This window comes from Mauremys mutica, chromosome 5 (genome assembly GCF_020497125.1).
Source record: "Mauremys mutica isolate MM-2020 ecotype Southern chromosome 5, ASM2049712v1, whole genome shotgun sequence".
Taxonomy (NCBI): domain Eukaryota; kingdom Metazoa; phylum Chordata; order Testudines; family Geoemydidae; genus Mauremys; species Mauremys mutica.
Genome location: NC_059076.1, coordinates 60,025,114 through 60,044,712, shown reverse-complemented (window position 1 = coordinate 60,044,712; position 19,599 = coordinate 60,025,114). Strand labels below are relative to the sequence as shown.

At 39.7% G+C, this 19,599-nt stretch overlaps 1 protein-coding gene across 1 annotated transcript in view; it reads right to left on the bottom strand.

Annotated features, from left to right (window-relative positions):
• Nucleotides 1-1,170: 1,170 nt before the first annotated feature.
• The window catches only part of EDNRA (endothelin receptor type A), a 40,001-nt gene continuing 21,572 nt past the window's right edge, over nt 1,171-19,599 (bottom strand). Inside the window, exons 4-8 of the mRNA XM_045018929.1 lie at nt 11,709-11,907; nt 8,424-8,576; nt 6,504-6,637; nt 5,213-5,321; nt 1,171-2,863 (exon numbers count right to left, since the gene is read on the bottom strand). Of these exons, the coding sequence (XP_044874864.1) occupies nt 2,723-2,863; nt 5,213-5,321; nt 6,504-6,637; nt 8,424-8,576; nt 11,709-11,907 (736 nt within the window). The 3' untranslated portion in view covers nt 1,171-2,722. The remainder of the gene's footprint in view (nt 2,864-5,212; nt 5,322-6,503; nt 6,638-8,423; nt 8,577-11,708; nt 11,908-19,599) is intronic.

Genomic DNA, 19,599 nt, shown 5'->3' with positions numbered 1-19,599 from the left:
AGTATTTTTAGACAGAACAACAACCTGAGAGTAACAGTAGCTACTGTAACCTATGAGACTGCAGAAGTGTAAATCAAGAAGCAATTGATTTTGGTAGCAATCACGTCTGCATAGAGTCTTGCTGACTGTAGATGAACTCTCAGAGGTCATTTGATTTCATCTTCCTTTAGAGAAAGTGCAAGTAACCTACATTTTAGATCTGGTTTTCTTTCCCTTTGCCCACACTGTACTGTGTTTATTTTATATCAGCATTATAAACATTCCATGATGTTTTTTCTATACATTTTGGGGGTGGTAGTTGTGGTGGTTTCTGTTTTTATAAACCTTTTATGGTGCTTCACCCACTCACATTTTGAAGATAATTGCCCTTGTTGAGTCTTTGGCAGGCTAAGGAGTGTAAATTAGGGATAATTGCTGATCCAAGTTTTGAATGGCAGCTTCCCTTGAAGGAATTAGGGCAATGTTAGTATGCAGCCTGAGTGGGTCTTATAATGAAAATGTTTGTCGTGCCTTGAGGAAATTTCAGAATATTCGAGCAGAAATCTTTGCTTGTATATAATTCTATAGAGTTTGATTTTGTATCATGTCCTCATACAAACTGTATCCCACAATGCTATGAGAATCAAATAATACAGTTACAAAGTTACAGTAAAAATGAAAACAGTGGGAGATGGACAAGCTTGTAGAGCCCACTCTGCCATACCTTCACGGCAATTGTTGGCCACACTAGCTAAATTGGAGCTAGCATGGATCTGTCTATACAAGGGGCAACCAGATCTCTCACTGCAGGATAGACACCCCTAAATGAGGGAGTATAGGTCAAGAGAACAGAGTTTACTAGAGACATCAATTCATGTTGAACGGTGTCACATCATAATGCATTCTGTCACTGTGGCATTGGTGATGTCAGAGTACAGAGAAACTCCACTATGCCAAAACTCTCAGAGAATTATCATTATTTGTTCCCTCCGATTATTGATACAGTTTGGGTGATAGGCTGTTTTGAAAGAAATTCAGCGAGGTCTCATTCAATAGCATGCTCTTGAGCACCATTACAGAGCATTGTCAGATTATATTTAAGTTTTTAATATATTAGCACACATTCATATGTGTGTGTATATATACATGCATATATGCCATAAAGACAAAAGCACACAAAAATACATAAAGTAATTTATGGAGCAGTTTTTTAATATACACTGTGCATGTAAACATTTGAGAAATTGTGCAGTGGAAGTCACTGTAGTCACTTAATATTTTGACTTTGTAAATAATGTGCAGGCTCATGTCTTCCATTTGAAACACAACTGGATGTTAAGAACTACGTAATGTAGCTGTTGCTATTACCTTTCAACCTGGTAAAACAGATACTATAAGTCTTATGGCAGATTTCTGCAGCAGGTATATTGTATATGATAGTGCTATATTTCATTCCACTATTTAGTAAAATGCTACCTAATCAGCAAATGTAACAGCCAGACAATGATTTTCATGCCATGTAACCAAAAAGTTGACAATAACAAAGAGAAAGTTATGTCACACATTTACATGTATGCGAGCAATAGCATCTATACATTATATCATCAGTTGCATTTATATGGTTAATAACCCCAATAAAAACATCAAACTCATTTTAAATGTTTGAACTTTGTAAGTATCTCTCGCTCTCTCTTCACACACACACACACACACACACATACACACACACCTATATGCATGCACAACTCCTATGGACTCCAACAGGAGTTTTGCCTTCACATGGACTGTAACTTCAGGTCCACAATTTGTAAGCAGTGATCATCTTCTGAGAACAGTTTTGGACACTTTTAGTAACACTTTACTATGTTACATTGATATTGCTGCGCTCCACTTCAACTTAAATCCAAAACAGATACAGTCTCTGCAGAATAACAGGCCTAAGAGCTAAACATGACTGGCTAATTATAAATGTGCTTCAAGATTTTCTTTTAAAAATGATTGCTCTTTTACTGATATAGAAAAATATATGTTTATTTTGTAAAGAGAGTTAGAATAAATAGCACGTTATAATACCCTACTTTTGGTATCAGTCTGCTGTAAGTGCCTAATGTTGGTGCTATTTTTAGATGGTCTATTCCTATCTTTGAATTGTGAAATGCTAACTTCCCAGCTAATGTATTGTCTCGTTTTGCAAAATTAAGTATATAAAATACTGGTGTGGACTGACACATTTCCAAATAAAAGCTTTTAAAATTCATGCTAAACAGACTTTTATACAGAATATATTCACCACTCAGTTAAATGTTTCCTTAAAAAGTGGCAGAAAGACAGAGATAAACTATATCCTCACAGATTCCACATTCAACATCTTCTGAAAATCCCATGGTGACTAATTCTAATTGGCCATCAAGTAAAAAGATGGCTGGGTACCAGGTACACACTGGACATTTCCTGCTTAGGTCAAAGATTGCAAACATCCTGCACAGTGCTGAGAGACTCTTTCATTTTTCATTAAGAAGGTGAATGTAATTTTCAGAAATAGCAACATTGTCAAGAGGATCCGAATTTGCAGATCTTTAAATTTATAGTCAATCCATTAAATCACCTCTGAAATTAGGGAGAAGGGCAAAGAACATCTGAATGGATTATATTTTGTGGAACACTCAGTAGATTCCCTCTTAAACAGCTTTCATGTGACATTTTTTCCTCCTGGATTCTGAAGTGGTCTCAGTGTCCTTCAGTCTCAGTTTATGCTGTCCTTATGGCTGCTTCGATCTGTATTGTGGTTATTTAGTTCATGGTTTTTCCACTGAATGCTTGTTCCATTCATTGGCACTGAAGTCACTAGACTTTTGGATCGGTAGCAGCAACAGCAGAGACATGACTGGAAAGAAAAAAAAGATTCCAAATAACATAAATCTAGAAACTCTCTATAGAAGTATATTCTGTCTTCTGACATGTGCATGGGATTCCAAGTGAAGAAGTGGGAGCTGTACATAGGCAGAGTTTGGCCTTAAAAATGCAGGTGATTCTGTAATTGCCCATCTCTATGACACAACAAAATTAAGGCCTAACCTTACACTCCTTATTTAGGCAAAATTTTCACTTCACTGAATGGGAATTTTGCCTGAGTAGGGTGTGCAAGTTGAGATGCCACCACACTCCTCAAGTGTAATGCATTGTGTGATACATTCCACTCTACAGCAGATCATCCCTTCCTGTCCTGCAAACTAAGGCAGTGTTCCAAGACAAGATCTAGTAGTAGCAGACAGGTGGGGGTGAGGAAAACAAGAGATCCTCATCCTCATCCTCTTTAGATTCTCATCCTCAGCCTTTCTTTCCCTCTTCTTCATCCCTTCCACCCTTCTAAGAAGCAGAGAGAGGAAGAGCAGGAGCAGACTTTTTTCTTTTAGCCAGGAGAGTGGTGAGGATGGTGACTCAAGCCTATGCTGCTGGATTCTGCACAGCCTAGGAGGCTCCATTACTTCTTTTGAAAAGTGCAGCAGCACAACCTGCTCCCTCAGGCTTTCTCCCCCCTCTCATGGAAAACAAAGTCCGATCCTAGGCAGGTGGGATTCCTGACTCTGCTCTGGAGAGGGAAGGGGAATGAGGACTGGAATTCCAGCAGCAATAGCAGGACTAGTGACCTCTTCAGGACACAGCAGCAGCAAAAGAGCTTTGCAGATAGACAGAACTAGACTTAAGTTAACTGTATTGTGTATCTGTGGGTTGGGATGTAAAATAACTGTATTGATACTCAGGTAGAGGGATAACTTAATTGTAACATGGGAGGGTGGCCTGAATGTATTGTGTTTGGTATGGGATATGTGGGGGTGAATTACAGTGAGGGGATGAAAGGCATAAATTAGTTGTATGACGGGGTGGGGGGTGGCCTGAACTAATTGTACTGGGGCAGGCAGAGGGACTGAATTAATTATATTGGAGGCAGCCTGGGTAGGTCCAACTCTATTTCCAGCCACAGTTCTCCAAGTATCCAATGAGAGGTCCAGGCAAAGATCCTTTTCACAAACCCACCAGTCCCCCAGCACCCTGGGCAGGGATTGCCCCCTCAGCCCCCCACAATTTGTAACTGCTTGCAAACCTGGTTTTATTTCATTTATAAAGTGTGGAAATATCCAGGGCCAGCTCCAGGTATTTTGCCACCCCAAGCAAAAAAAAAAAAAAAAAAGCTAGAGTGCTGCCCCTTTAAAAATGCCGCCCCAAAGGGCCGGAATGTCGCCTCTTGAAGAGTGCCACCCCAAGCACATGCTTGGAATCCTGGTGCCTAAAGCCAGCCCTGGAAATATCCTAAAAAACCCTCTAAATTAGTGCATGCAATGCTGAACAAAACACAGGTGTTCCACACGGTAACCATTTGTCACATGATTCATTGGCTTGTGTTGCACATTGGCAGGTTTGCTTTCTTTCCTTTGCATATAATCCTAACAGCTAAGGAAACTATACATATTTTGAACGGTCAGCTGGTTTCACAGTTCCCTCCCCCCATTCTACTTCTTTCTATTCTCTCTTCACTCTCATCTTCTCTCTCACTTTACTACTTTTGTTGTGAATGGGTACTTTAGGAAGCACCACCAATAGCAATCTGGAGGTACAGTGTGATAAGTAAAGGAGGTTACTTTAGCCCGAAGTTTTCAGGTTTCCATTTTGAGTTCATGTGAAAAATGGACTATACAGCTGTCCAGCAACTCTGAAAGCCATTCCACTTATTTAACTTCCTGAGTTTGGATTTAGTTTCCTAACTTTGGGCTTCCAAAGTTGAAAATTTGAGCCAAAGTGTGATTTCCTGATGATGGAGAGATTGTGATTTCTGCCAGACGTATTCATCATTCTGAGTAGATGCTAATATTGGGAGAAATGTGATCAAATTAATTCCACTCCATGTATGCACATTAGGTTGGTAGACAGTACCTAACATGTACATGCACAGATCACTGAATGTTTGACTTGGTGGAGTTTGTCAAAATTCTATTATACTGGTTTAGTACCTACACTGCATGGATAGTTTCAGCTCTCAGTCTGGTATGTGTGCTATGTGACCTTCTAGCTAATAAATTAGATAACTTCATACCTTTACATGCTCTTCCTTAAACTTTATAAATTATATACCGGTATATAAAATTATATATATAAAGTACTATATTATCATTAAGTACTTTAATGGAGCATGTCTGCGGGACAGCTACATAAAAATGTCTCATGCCAGATGTCTTACCTGGAAACAGTTTTTAAACTTCTTGCTCACAAAATAGAGAGCTATGGGGTTTATACAAGAGTTCATGGTTGCCAGGTTAATGCTGATGTAATCCAGTGGCAACAAGAAACTAGGCAACAAAAGAGAAAGTAAAATAATTACAACTCTTTACACATTGTAAGGGCACAAGCATAGCACATGGATACTTTTCTCTGATGTACAGGCCAATTCTCTACTGTCTATACCAGTGGTTCCCAAACTGGGGTTCATGAAATGTTACAGGGGGTTCTCAGGAAAAAATTCTCTAATGGCGGACAGAGCTGGCCCTTGAGACCCCGGGCAGCCCAGGGCCAGCAGCCCCTGGACTTCCAAGAGCTAAGCAGATCAAAGCAAGCATCTCTATCACACTGAGGAGATTTAAACTGCAAGACTCCTTATAAGAAATGGAAAGGGAGGTGGATTTTTTTTGCTGTTTTTAAAATTAAATAGGTAGCTAGTATTGTTTTTAAAATTATTATGAAGAACAAGCTTAAGCTTTGTTGTACTGTACGTTCTTTGCCTGGACTGCTGAAGACCTGAATGCTTGTGTAGGAGGAACTCTTTGAGCTGGCTTCTTAAAAACCTTCCTGCTCTTTTACATCTGATACTCCTTGATGAAACATAGGAGCCTTGTCTTATAACAGGCTTATTCAAACTGACACAAGCTACGAAAGTGAGATCTTGGAAGAGTGTTACCCTTTAATAGTTTAATAAAAATACTGTAATGATAAATAATAATTAATCATAAATAGTGTGTAATAAGCATGTCATAAAAACAAATTTTATATTTCCAAGATCACTGCTTTTATAATTTATACTCAGGTAAAGGAGAAAATTCCTGGAAATATTCATTTTTAGGAAGGGGTTCGTGAGACTTGACATTCTATTGAAAGGGGTTCACAGGTTGTTAAAGTTTGGGAACCACTGGTCTATACTGATCTTCTAGCATAGGCAATGTGTCAGTAAAGGCTTGTCTGAAATAACTAGTCAGACATTCCAGTTTGGAAAAATGAGAGGAAGGTGAACATAATGGCAATGGTCCAAATTCTGCTCTATCATGAAACCTCATTGGAATAGAATCCCCTAAAACTGAAGGATATAATGGAAAGATCAGAAAATGGAAGAGAGTCGGCACTTACAATCTTCTAGTGTCTGGCTCTGACTGGTTAAGTTACCAGTTCTCACAGCTGCATGAACAATCACATTAAACTCTAGGTAACATATCACCCTATATTTTTTCATTCTAAATGGTTGAGATAAGAAGATACAGTACTTGAGCAGTTCACATCTGTTAGGGTCCCTTTCATTGTATACCATTTTCTTCAAAATTCGGCTCAAATGGAGAGGAAACCAGCAAAGGGCAAAAATCACTACCAGACAGAAAACTGTCTTTGCAACTTCTCGACGCTGAAGGAAGAAAGCAAAGAAAAAGATTACTGATACATGTCAGTCACATTGCTATATAAGGGCAGGGAAGTGATAGCAGCACAAAAATAGCATGCACTTAAGATTGCTCATGCAAAACTCATGTTTATTCAGGAACAATTATTAAATTGAATGGGAGCTTTTCATGAGCAGACTTCAGGCTCAGGCCTTTACAGGTGGTTTCACCTGAGTCTTGTCAATGCATATGTCCTGTCCAACAGGTGTGGGTGGGTTAGTGAAAGGAATTGTGTGTGTGTGTGTGGGTTAAGAATATAGTTGTTGCCTCTGCAGCTGCCACTGGAATATAACATGCAGGGTAAGCCTCTATTGTTACAATTTTCAGCCGCATCACTCCAGTTAATCTCCAGATATGACTTAATATTATTATTGCTTCTTTCTTGTAATAGCAGTTATCAAAATATGAAATCTGATGTAACTTTGACTTCTGTGCTAAGAATGGGGCTGCTGCAGCCAGGAGCACAATTAAGCATTAATGTGGAGGAGGCTGTGTGAGGAAGGGGAGAAAGTGAGAGAGCAAAAATGACAATTAAAAAGACACTTTTTTATAAACTGAGGCATAAATCCACCTTGGCTGGGCTTTGGAGATCACAGCAAGGGGAAAGTAGTGGGAGGAGTCCTCTCCACACACTTCCAAAGTGGAGTGGACTCTGGGGTCCTAAAGCCACCTGCCCCATGTGGGGAAGGACTGAAGCATCTGCATGGTGGAGGATGCAGTCTCTCCTTTGGCCTACCTGACTCTGGCTCTATTCCCTTTCAAGCACAGCTGTGGAGAGCACTCTCATAGAGCTCACTTTGTATTATGAATGGGGTAAAAACCCTAGGACTCACCCTTGTGCAGTGAGACTGCACAGGTACAGCCTTTAAAGGGTCATTCACAGCTGTAGACAGAGGGTCAGGATTTGAGGGGGTGAGGTAGCAATTGTAGCCTCCTTTCAGACCTTAATTGCAGGGACTTGGCTAAAGGTTTTAAAACTGCAGTCTGGAAGGTAATATAGAAAAGAGCTGCAAACCAAGCAAAGTACGGTCTGATATTACTGTGAGTAACTTTGTGCCGTAATCAGTGTTTACACTAGACTTCTTTTTGCCACTCATGGTTGCAATGATGGGAGCATCAGTGTAAACAAGACATTGATGTTTTTATCACTATCTAAAAGTGTTCAGAGTAGGTGTAGATGAGAGAGTGGCAAAAATGCTGATGGCGGCCCGAACCCTGTCTACACTAGTGCTCTTACTGTTTCTACCACCAGTACAACAAAGGGTGATTTCTCCAAAAAGTCTAGTGTAGACAAGGCCAAAGTGTTTATAACCAGGATGCATGATCTGTAGCTCTTTTCAAGAAATGTAAAGTATTCAGCTGTAGCTAAAGTGGAAAGGACAAGCAGAGTTTTATGTTTAGGGGTAAAAATTCAGAAAACATATTTTTGCCAAATCTTTGTAGCAGCATTCTAAGGAATTTAGCCAGTAGAGATTTAAGGTTAAAGAGTGGATGAGCAAGACTCTCACACTTTCTTAGGAAAGGAAATAAACACTGTTTAGTTTCTTGAACATACAGTCTCCAATATCTACGTATTCTATAAATTACTCTTGTGTTCTGGGTTTGGTTGAATACCTCAAGGTCAGAAGTCACCGGTAACCTCACTTTCTATTTCTGGAATTTATTTTATTAAAACCTGTTTTGAAATGTTTATAAACCAACTTGCAGACACAGCAGCAGTGTTTTCTCGACCTGGGATTCCCTAATATTTACCTGCTTAAGATGTTCGCTGAGGGCAATTCTCAAATTGTTGTTCCTTCTGTTTAACATTTCACAAGTCATTAGTGTGTAAAAGACAGCAGTACATGCTAGTGGCACACAGAAATAAAATCCAAACAGCCACCAATCCTTTGCGTTTTTGTAAAACTGAAGATGAGAGAAAAAAGAGAATGAATTCTCTCCAAATGCAATGCAATGGACAACAGAAATATAACGGAACATGTGGTGGTTAATAGTGGTTCTTCTGAGCTATTAAGTGGAGTGAACTTTGTGCATTCTTGTTCCTTGTAAGATGTGTTTGTGGTGGAGTAAGATTCTGACTGTTTGCAGAAGATTTTTTTCTGAGGCATCATCAAGACATTTCTCAGGGAACAAGATAAATATATCTAATTCCTACTCCTGATTTATCATCACTTGTTAATTAGCCCAAAGTTTTAAAGGGTTTGAATTAGTAATAAACCTGTATTTTAATCTCCATAATGGTGTGACTAAACTCATCCCTTATATTAAACTGAATAGTTATAAGGTGTTCTCTTACCAAGGTTTGCACCTAGCATATTATGCCCTTGATTACCATGCTATTTCTATATCTAATATAGAGGAATCAGGGAGATGACCTTTAGCCTTGAATACTTTATAGAGACAAAACAGGCATTTGGCAGCAGCATAAACATTTAATTTACCCTGGTGATAACCTGTCTATAACTTTGTTACAATCTGTCTTGGGTTGGAAATTGCAGCTTCAGGAAGTGCTTGCTGGGTATTTATGCTCATTCATGTAAATCAGTGCTCAACACTTACCACACAACTGAGTTGCCAAATAGAAACAAGCTGCAGGTTGACTCCTAAGTCCCAATAATAACACAAACACTACACTGCATATTAAACCTCTAGGATAACAAGTCTTGATAAGAGCCTTTCTCAGCAAAAGTCATTTACCTTTTAAGGCTCCTGTAAACTGTTCTGGATTCCAAAATGGGCAGGTTAAAAATGTCTTGTAAGTGTAATCATCCTCAGCTATCAGTGGATAGATTACTAGTTGGTGTGCTTATGTAGTAGGCAGATAGAGGCCACTTAATGTGTGCTTATCTGGAAAATGTGAAGCTTAAGACTGGCTGCTTCCAATGGCTTCAGCTGCCTGGTTAGTTTTAACCATTTATTTACCTGGTACGTGTGCTATGTGACTTTCATGACAGGAAATCAGGCCCAACAATAACTTCCCAGTATTTTCCTATGTACAGTTAAACTGCTGGTAGTGATTTAGGAAGCATATTACATTTGACAAAACATTTACAATTTTATTCCTCTGTTGGCAGCTATATTTGCACACTTGAGGACATGCTGTATTCTATTTTCCCTTTTTAAAGAAGAGCTGTTTTAATCACCAAAACTCTCCATTGAAATATGACATTTTAAATACTTCCTGTCTCTAGGTTATTAGTCACTGAGCCGGATGTGTGTAAAATGGGACCACTCCCTTCTTTCTCAAACTCTTTCCCCAGCTTGTTTATTCCTAACGGATGTGATCTTACTTGTAACATCACAGTTCCCACACCAAAATATCATGATGTTAATAATGGAGGATTATGTGTCTCCTAACTACTGTAGAAAGAAGTCAGAGGTCTGAGATCTTGTTTACGTATATTTCTGAATAGTGCTCAGCTTCTGAAAAGGAACAAAATCAAAGCTATACTCCAGATTAATTGACATCCATTTAATGAGGTTGATTTTTTATGCACTCCATCAGTACAGCCATGGGTTACTTGAGAGAAAACATAAGTTACTAAGGGAAAGCTTTCTCTCTGGACAGGTCGAAGGAAAGGAGGGACCACTGGTCATAGGCCTGGTTCTGAAACCTTTATACATGTTGACTATCACACAAATATTCCCATTGAAGCCAGTGGGACTGTTAGTAAGAAAGTACTACTCAGGATAAGATTTTCAGAACTGGGCCCAATAGCACTTCTCCTCTAGAATGATTTTGGGTCTTAAGTAGGGTTTTAAAGCCCAGTGCACCCAACTTCCAATGGACCTCCCCACTAGCTAGGATATAACCAGGTCAAACTTCAGTGAATTTACTCCTTCTCCTGTTGTACAGATAAAGTCCAGAACTGAGATCTGAGAGGTGTTATTGGGAGGGAGGCGTAAAGGAAATAGTTCAGGAGGACGTCTCAGAGGAACGACTTTACGTTCCAGATGGGACTTCATAGGAGCACACCTAGAAAAGCCACTCAGGGCATATGATGAATCAGCACACACCCTTAGTGCACTGGCCAAACTTCCTCCCCAGCTGACTTTCTGAATTGTATTAGTTGGCTTTTTTCTCATCATCACCACATGGAGGAGGGGGTGGTGGGCTCTTTGCATAGCTGTAATCTGTGGGCAGAAGTTCCACCACGTGGGATGCACAGCCTGGATTCTGGTAGCAGAAACCCAAAAGAGTCAAGCCTCACATTTTAAAATTTTTGCTGCCTGGGCTGGGCAGGTGGAGATTGCCATTTGCCACCTTGTTGGCAGAGAGACAAGGACTGAGAAGACATACACAGAGAGAATAATTTTCCCTGCTACAGGATGTTCCTCCAGATCATGCTTGAAGCATCTTGGTAGGGGAATGTAGGGAAACTTGCACTGCTGTTCCCCATGGTGGACCTGTTCTGTGCTGAAAAGGAACACTTCACTTTCTAAAACTCCCATAAGGACTACATGAGTGTGATAAAGAAAAGTTCAAATGAACAACAAAAAATACACCCACAACCTTTACCAACTTGTAGACTCTGTATACAGCACTTAGTTATTGACATGTCCAAGTTATAAAACCTACAGCAAGATGTCTGTAAATGATTAATTAAGGAATCTGAGCTGCAAGAAGCTTACATCAAAGTACAAAACTGGGCTCATTTAAGAGAAATAGGCATCCTTTTGTTTGCCTTGTAAGTCCACATGGAACTAGTTTTCTACAGGAAATGTGCATTTTAAACATGTTTCCTAATGCTCTCAGCCTCCTGGGATTCACGTCCTCACATGAGTCTTTCAAGTCTTTCAAAGGATAATGCTTTAAGGTCAGATTTACTTTTACCGTATTAGCTGAGGCTGAATATGGGGACTCATGAGTAAAACTGACGTTCCCTATCCTAATTAATCTACTGTTGTATGAGTCTCAAACTTTAATGGATAAATAAAGCTTTGTTTCACTCTTCAGTCCGACATCCTGCAAGAGTCTATATTCTAAACTGTTGATTGCAAAAGAAGGAACTTTGATTACTTTAATATTATACATACCATCATAAACTTGTTTGTAGCATTGAGCATGCAGGTAATATGATTTTCATCTTTGTATTTGAAAGGTATCATGACAAAACCAATTGCTTCTGGAATAGCCAGTATAAAGGAGAGAATCCAAATGGAGAAAATTTCAATTGCAGTGATCATGGGGATACCAATTCCCTGAACACGACTCCAGGAGGCAACTGCTCTGTACCTAAAATAAAGAGATAAGCATGACATTCCAGCCTATTTTCTTTATTAAGATCTAGAGCTCTTGGGTTGTCTTAACATATCAGGGATGGTTCTTGATTCCTTAAACTACCTCAGAGTGGCAGCCTTAGATCTGTGTTACCTATGTGATAACAGAGGATCCTACTCATCCAGGAAACCTACCACCCATAATGCCACCAGCAGCATTGTGGAACAGATCAGGAGGTTGGTGGTAGACAGCTGGATACAAATATTTACATAGGGCAGCACTGTATCTGCAGGCAGTTAACTAATATTTTATATCCAGAGTAGGGCTGTCAATCTTCCTAGACTAAAATACTGAAAAAAACCCCAAAACAAAACCAGTCACAAGCAGGAAAACATGTGTGTTTTGTTTACTCGGCTTAAAGTGCAATCTTCCATTTATTTTAAATGCTAAAAATACCAGATTTTATAATATGGGGCAATTTCTAGCCTGGCCTCAGAATACAAATAGTATGGGTGCTAGATAGTGCTATTGACAGCATGTCAATTCAGTCGCAGTACCTACATCACTTTTCCTATGAGAAACTGAAGCATGGGGTAAGAAAGTCTGAAAATAAAATCCATGCTAAAAACAGTACACTTTGTTCCATAACGTTATCCATTTAAAAATAAAGAGGTTACCAGGACTTTTCAGAAACAGGCTGTGGTTCTCTGGCAGCAACAGTATATTGTCCCCCTGTAATAATCTAAAGTGGCCCAATGGGCAGAATTCTTTAATCTATTCAGTTCCACTTTGCAAACTGTTTATGCTTAATTTGTTTGTTTACTTCCCCAAAACAGCAATAAATAAATATAGTATAGTAATTCCAAATGGGGAGGTATAAGTTTATCATACTGTCTGTTGAAGAAGCATTTTTCTGAAGTTTGGAAAACAAAATAGGAATCCTAGACATACTGTCCAACTCCTTACGCAATAGTTATGTACAATATGAATATGGGCCCACTGAAACAGTAAAAATTTCAATGGGAGATGTTGTTAGTCGTAGGGCCTGGTGGAAGTTCCATGTACGATCTCATTAATGTGATGGTGGACTTATGAATTCAGTCTCATACAGCAAGGATATTTGGGAAATAGACTGAATCAATGGATGCAGGATTGGGCCCTTACTCTCAGAGGAAAACTATTGGATGGCAGGACTGTAGAATAATAGCAGAGAATAGAAAAGTGGAAGCTGCAAAGTGCTCAGTTTTTCATCACTTTAATAGTATACAGACTAGAATCTCCCTATCTGGTGTATACTACAGGCTCATACAGCATACTTGCAAGACATGCTGGGGAAAAGCTCTTATATAAGCTCTTCAAGATATTAAAACAGCTTAGGCCATTTTAGACTTGCAGGGGGGAAAAAAAGGAAAAACTCAAAAAAACCTTATTTGAAATGTATTCCTATGCTCTGAGAATGCCCTAAGAGTTTAGGTGATTGCTCAGTCCCTGGAGGGCATATGAGACAAAGCTATAAGATCATCTAACTGAGCAAACTGTAGTTGAATGATTTAGGAAATTACCCTCAGTAACAGAGCTGACTGAATAGCCAAAGAAATTCTGCCATAATATTTATTCACTTTCAAAATCAAGTTTGTTTGATCATATCTCTGACCCTTTTCAATGTTGCTTTGTGAAAAAAATTCAAGTGCTTGAATTTTATTATCAGGAATATCCAAGAAGGATAATTTCAGCATATGTACATGAATAGTAATAGAAACTGAACCTTGAATTGTATGTTTGTAAAATTCTTATTCAGATACACAAGTCATGATATTATTTCAGTTCCCCAATTGGATGATATATATAACTAATATTGTGTGTAACTTTGAACTACAAATTACAGTCAAATACACTATCTGAAGTTTGTGCTGTTAGTTACTCATGTAACTTTTGTAATTGAGTGAATTGCAAGTTGTGAACCTGATTCTCTACTTCTCTACACTTTGTGCAGTCATTTACACTTGTGCAAAGTAAACTATTATTCAGAATTGGTCATGTTTTACAACCTTTTTGCATAGCTGTAAATCACTATACAAGAGGGAGGGCAGTGGAGAATTGGGTCCTGCATATTCAGTTGCGATTTTTGCAGCTCACAATTCAAATGACTCATCAGACCAAGAATTACTTATTGAATTTGAATCATTTCAAATAAAGAATAAATTTAATAATTTGATTATCAGAATTTGTTGAATACATTTTCATACAGAAATTATATGGTCAGCTGTACTCAATTGGTACAAGGATAACTTCAGTAAAATAGTGTACTGTAATTTTACAAGTGTTTGTACTGTGAACTATTTAATACAAAGGATCTTTCTCTAGCCCCCAACGGCCTATAATTAGGTGCGTGAAAATGTTGCAGAGTTTGATTCCTTCAAACTTACAGAAATATAGTATGTATATCAGGGAAGTATTATAAAACAAAGGAGCATAATACATTGCATTCAATTCCCCAACCTAAAAGCCATGTGTGTGTTTTCTGACTTTTCTTTTTCTTTTCCTTTTCTTGCCATCAATGTCTAACACATTCTATTAATCTCCAGATTGTTTTCTTGTCTCTTTTTCTGCTTTTGTTATTCTCTCTATTGTTTGAAAAGCCCCATCTTCTTTCTTTTCAATCTTTAGCTTTCCTATTATGTTGTTTACCCACTTGCTTGCTCCTGTATCGTATTGTGTCCATCCCTTGCTGTCCTTCTCCAGTTCTCTCTGCTTTCTTTTACTCTATACAGTCTTAATTATTTATCCTCACTTGGTCTTCATTGCCTCTAACCAGTCCTCCCTACTATTTGGCATGTATATAATGCTTTTAGATTCATAGAGTTTAAGACTACAAGGAACCATTAAATCATCTTGTCCAGGGATGGGCAAACTATGGCCCAGGGGCTGCATCTGGCCTCTCAGACAGCCGGCCCTTGAGCTCCTGCTAAGGAGCAAGGTCCAGGGCTTGCCACACTCTGCGTGTGCTGTGGCTCCACGCAGCTCCCAGAAGCAGCGGCATGTCCCCCACCTCCAGCTCCTATGAATAGAGGCAACCAGGGGGCTCTGCACATCACCCCTGCCCCAACCTCGCAGCTCCCATTGGCCTGGCTACCCCTCTGTGTAGGAGCCAGAGGGGGGACATGCCACTGCTTCTGGGAGCTGCTTGAGGTAAGCACCACCTGCAGCCTGCACCCCTGTCCCCCTCCTGTGCCCCTGCCCCAGCCCTGATCCTCCTCCCGCCCTCCAAAACCCATGGTCACAGCCCAGAGCACCCTCCTGCACCCCCAACCCCTCATCCCAACCCCACCCCAGAGTCCACCATCACATTAATTTCATGAGCATTCATGGCCTGCCATACAATTTTCATACCTAGATGTGGCCCTCGGGCCAAAAAGTTTGCCCACCCCTGATCTAGTCTTATCTTCTGTATATAACAGACCTTTAAATATAATCTGGGCAGTATTCCCTCTAATTTTTCCCACATGTGTGGAATGAATTTTGTTATGTGCACCAGTATGGAGGTGATGTGTGACACATCATCTTTATATTGGTGCACATAACAAAATTCATGGGGTGGGTGTGGGGCTGAGGGGTTTGGAGTGTGGGTGGAGGCTCAGGGCTCTCCCCGCCATGGCAGCTCTGGGGCTGGGCCACAGGATAGGCACCCCCTCCCTTGGCCATGCCAGGTCTGGGCCAGGATTGGGTTTGGGCTGCCCCTCCCCTGGCTGCAGCAGGTCCTGACTGAGTGGTTTCCCTGAGCGCCTGTGTGGCACTTAGTAGGCTGCTGCACAGCTGTGCAGCTGCACAGCTTACAGGGAATTTAGCTGGGTACTCCTGCATTGAGCCCAATAGTTTGTGTTTGGCTAAAGTGTATGCTTCAAAAAAAGCATCCCGTCTTGATTTGAAGACATCAGGAGATGGAGAATCCACCACTATCCTTGGCAGATTGTTCCAGTGGTTAATCACCCTCACTGTTAAAAATGAGTGCCTTATTTCTGATTGGAATTTGCCTCACTTCATTTTCCAGCCATTGGTTCTTATGCCTTCCTCCACTAGAATGAAGAGCCCTTTAGTATCCGGTATTTTCTTCCTGAAGAGGTACTTAGGGTATGTCTTAGGGTATGCCGGATCTATCGGGGATCGATGTATTGCATCTCGTCTAGACGTGATACATCGATCCCCGAGCGCGCTCCCCGTTGACTCCAGAACTCCACGAGGGCGAGAGGTGGAAGCAGAGTCGACGGTGGAGTGGCGGCCATTGATCCCGTGCTGCCAGGACGTTAAGTAAGTCAATCTAAGTCGATCTAAGATACGTCGACTTCAGCTACGCTATTTTCGTAGCTGAAGTTGTGTATCTTAGATTGATCCCCCCTCCTAGTGTAGACCAGGCCTTATACACTGTAATCAAGTCATTCTCAATTTTCTGTTTGATAAACTGAATCGACAGAGGTTTTTAAGTGTCTCATTGGAAGGCTTTTCCCCCAGGCTTTGAATTATTTTTGTGGGTTTTTCCTGCACCCTCTCCATATGCAGTATTCCCGTATCGGTCTCACCAATGCTGAATACAGAAGTAAAATCATCTATCTGCTCCTACTCACTACTCCCCTGGTTAAGAAACATTATATAATCACCACAACAACCCTATAGTAGTTAAGTACCATTTTACAGAAGGGGAAACTAATGCACAAAGGGGAAGTGATTTGACCAAGGACAAAGAACGAGTTATTGTCAGAATCAAATTTAGAGTACAAATAATCCCTTGCTTTCATTCCTATGCTAACTCCACTAAACCACACTGGTTCTCCTGCTATTGATCTGTTCTTTTTGGGAAGAGACTAGAATGACTGCTCACTAGAAAAGCCAGCTCAGCTGCAGCCAGCTGGGTAGTGGCTGGGAGGATATTTATGGTGACCACTCAGTGCTGTGGTTTATTGGCATGATCTTGCCCATCTGCATAGATACTGAAAACTGGGCTACCAGATGAAAGCATATAACCTGGAGTGAGTGTTCCACACAGCACAGTATGCCGCAAAGGCTAAATGAGACCTTACACATACGGGATAAGATCCTTACCTTTACCCTTCACCTTACAATCATTGTCTGGGACATGAGCAAGAGTAAAAAAACTCAGTGGGGAAAAAAAAACCCTTAGTGACTTAAGTTTTCCCAACATTAGGCAGCACTGTAGACATAGCCTTAGTCACAGTCAGGCACTGTTTAGAAAAGACTCAGACTGTAGTCATCACCATGAACCAGAGTTTAAAAATGCCTGACAGGGATTTACAACAAATGTGCGTTTCCTTTAAAGGGTAAACGGCTGGTGTGGCACTGTCTGTCAGCCTCTAAAAACCTTCTCCACATGTGAACAGCATTGTTCCCCCGGACGTAAACAGTTAAACCTTAGTACACCATCCATGCAGGCCAGTTTCTGTATGGGCATGGGTGATGGGCAGCGTTTCATAATAGACAGACGTAGTTAAAGGCAGGGACAATCCTTGCAAAAAGGAGCAAACTTATGGTTCCTAAATCAGGGTTAACATCCACAAAAGATGATTAGAGGAGCAACAGTGACCAAAGAGGTGGAAGACTGGGTTTTTCTGATTAAGTTCTGCCATTTGAAGTCAAGGATGTATGTGTAATTGACACCAACTGTGGGGCTCTGGCATAAAACAAAGCTGTTTTATTAATGACCATGTATAACTTTTCCAGATATTTAATTACCTATTGCTCTAGAGTAGTAGCAGTTAAAGCAGCAATGCTTTGTCTTGGCTTTCCTTTCAGATAGAATTTCGCTGGAGTTTGAATCAGTGTTCAGACTTCTTTTCCAGTAAGATCTTAGATTTATTTTGTATTTTAACAAGGCTTTTAATATGACAAAAGAGGTTGGAGGGGTTTTTTTTTAGCTTGTTACCTATGAAAAATAAGAATGATTCTTGTTTTGGTAATTTACAGGGCTAACTGGTCATATTTTACTGGAATATATTCATTTAGCTTGCTATGTGGTTTCAACAATTCTAAAATTCTTTCTGCTGCTAACACTAATTTGGAAGTTCGTAACAAACAACCCATGATCCGTTTTTACATATAAATTTGTTATTTTGAATGACAAAGGATGTCCAATCATCTTTGATAGCAAGATATTATAGTTATCATGTTTATGAAATACTGTTATTTTACTCCCAACCCATGTTTCTGTGCTTTGCACAATAAGACCAATTAATTTGGCAATAACAAATGAAGCTTTTACTTATGTAAGACATACTTATTTTATTCTCTGCTTTACTTTCTCAAGTTCTAGTTGAAAATGCTGATAACTTTGATACACAATTTGTCCACAAATATAAGAAATGATGTTGTGTTAATGCAATGATGCCAAGCTTAAAGCAGCACTTCCAAAAGCTACGTTGGCTTAGTTTTGCACCATGGAAAACAAGACGCACAATTAAAAAATTTACATAATCCACAATCAGCATGGGTAACTTAGTAGTATCTGTATCTGAAATGGAACATAACATTGTGCTATTACCTCATATTTCTTTAATTGCACCCCAAAACTGAAAAACTTAAAACTCCATGGAAATACCGGGTCTGAGCACTGGAAAAATAATTTTATCTCCCAAAAGATGTGGGAATGATATTTGCCTCAGTGTAAAACTTTGAAGTAGAAATGTGAGATCATGAGAGAGTGCTCTAAGGAACAGATCCTACATCAACAACATATGTGGAATGTATAGTTTATGGGATAAATTCTGACCAGTGCAATCCCACTGGGCCCTATGCTACTCTCACTAATACTGCAGTAAATTGGGAGTAACTCCATTGTAGTCAATTTATCACGTATATAATACTTTACAAACATTAACTAATTAATCACTAAAACAACCCTATGCTATTTCCATTAAAGAATAAAGCTAGTGTGGGATTAGAATCAGTACCGTAACTCCTCGCTTAACATTGTAGTTACGTTCCTGAAAAATGCGACTTTAAGTGAAACAATGTTAAGAGAATCCAATTTCTGCATAAGAATTAATGTGTTGGGGGCAAACAGACATGTAAGGTCAGATTCAAATTTCAGTTGCACCAGAGTAAATCTCAACCCCAGTGAAATCAGGAACTGACCCAGAGAGGTTAATACCAACATTTTCAAATGAGGGAGTCTAAAGTTAAATACTTACATAAAAGTGACCTGAGTTTCAGAGATGCACTCGGATCTCCCACTGACTTCAACACTTTTGAAAATCAGACCCACTTTATTTAAGTCAATGGGACATCTACTGACATCAGTAGGAGCACTGGATGCTCTTTGAGTGCACCCCGAAAAATAAGGACACTTTTATTTAGGGGCCTACATATGGATGTAAGTTCTTGACCTTAGGCACTCAGGTTTGAAAATTTGGGCATGAGTGATTTGTCCATGGCTACAAAGGAAGTAAGCACCAGCCAGGATCAGAACACAGGGATTCTTTGGCCCCTGTGCTGTGCTCTTAGATCATTGCCCACAATGACTTGCGCCTAGAAAGCTATTTGTCCTTTGAGTGAGGAAAAATTGGGATTTTAGTACACACACTTTCAAAAAAGACTAAAACTTGCCATACAACAAATCCTAACAGTAAAACTGAATCCTATATGTTTTTGAGAGTATGAACAAGACGCACTGTTAAGGTATGCACTTATACCTGTGGTATA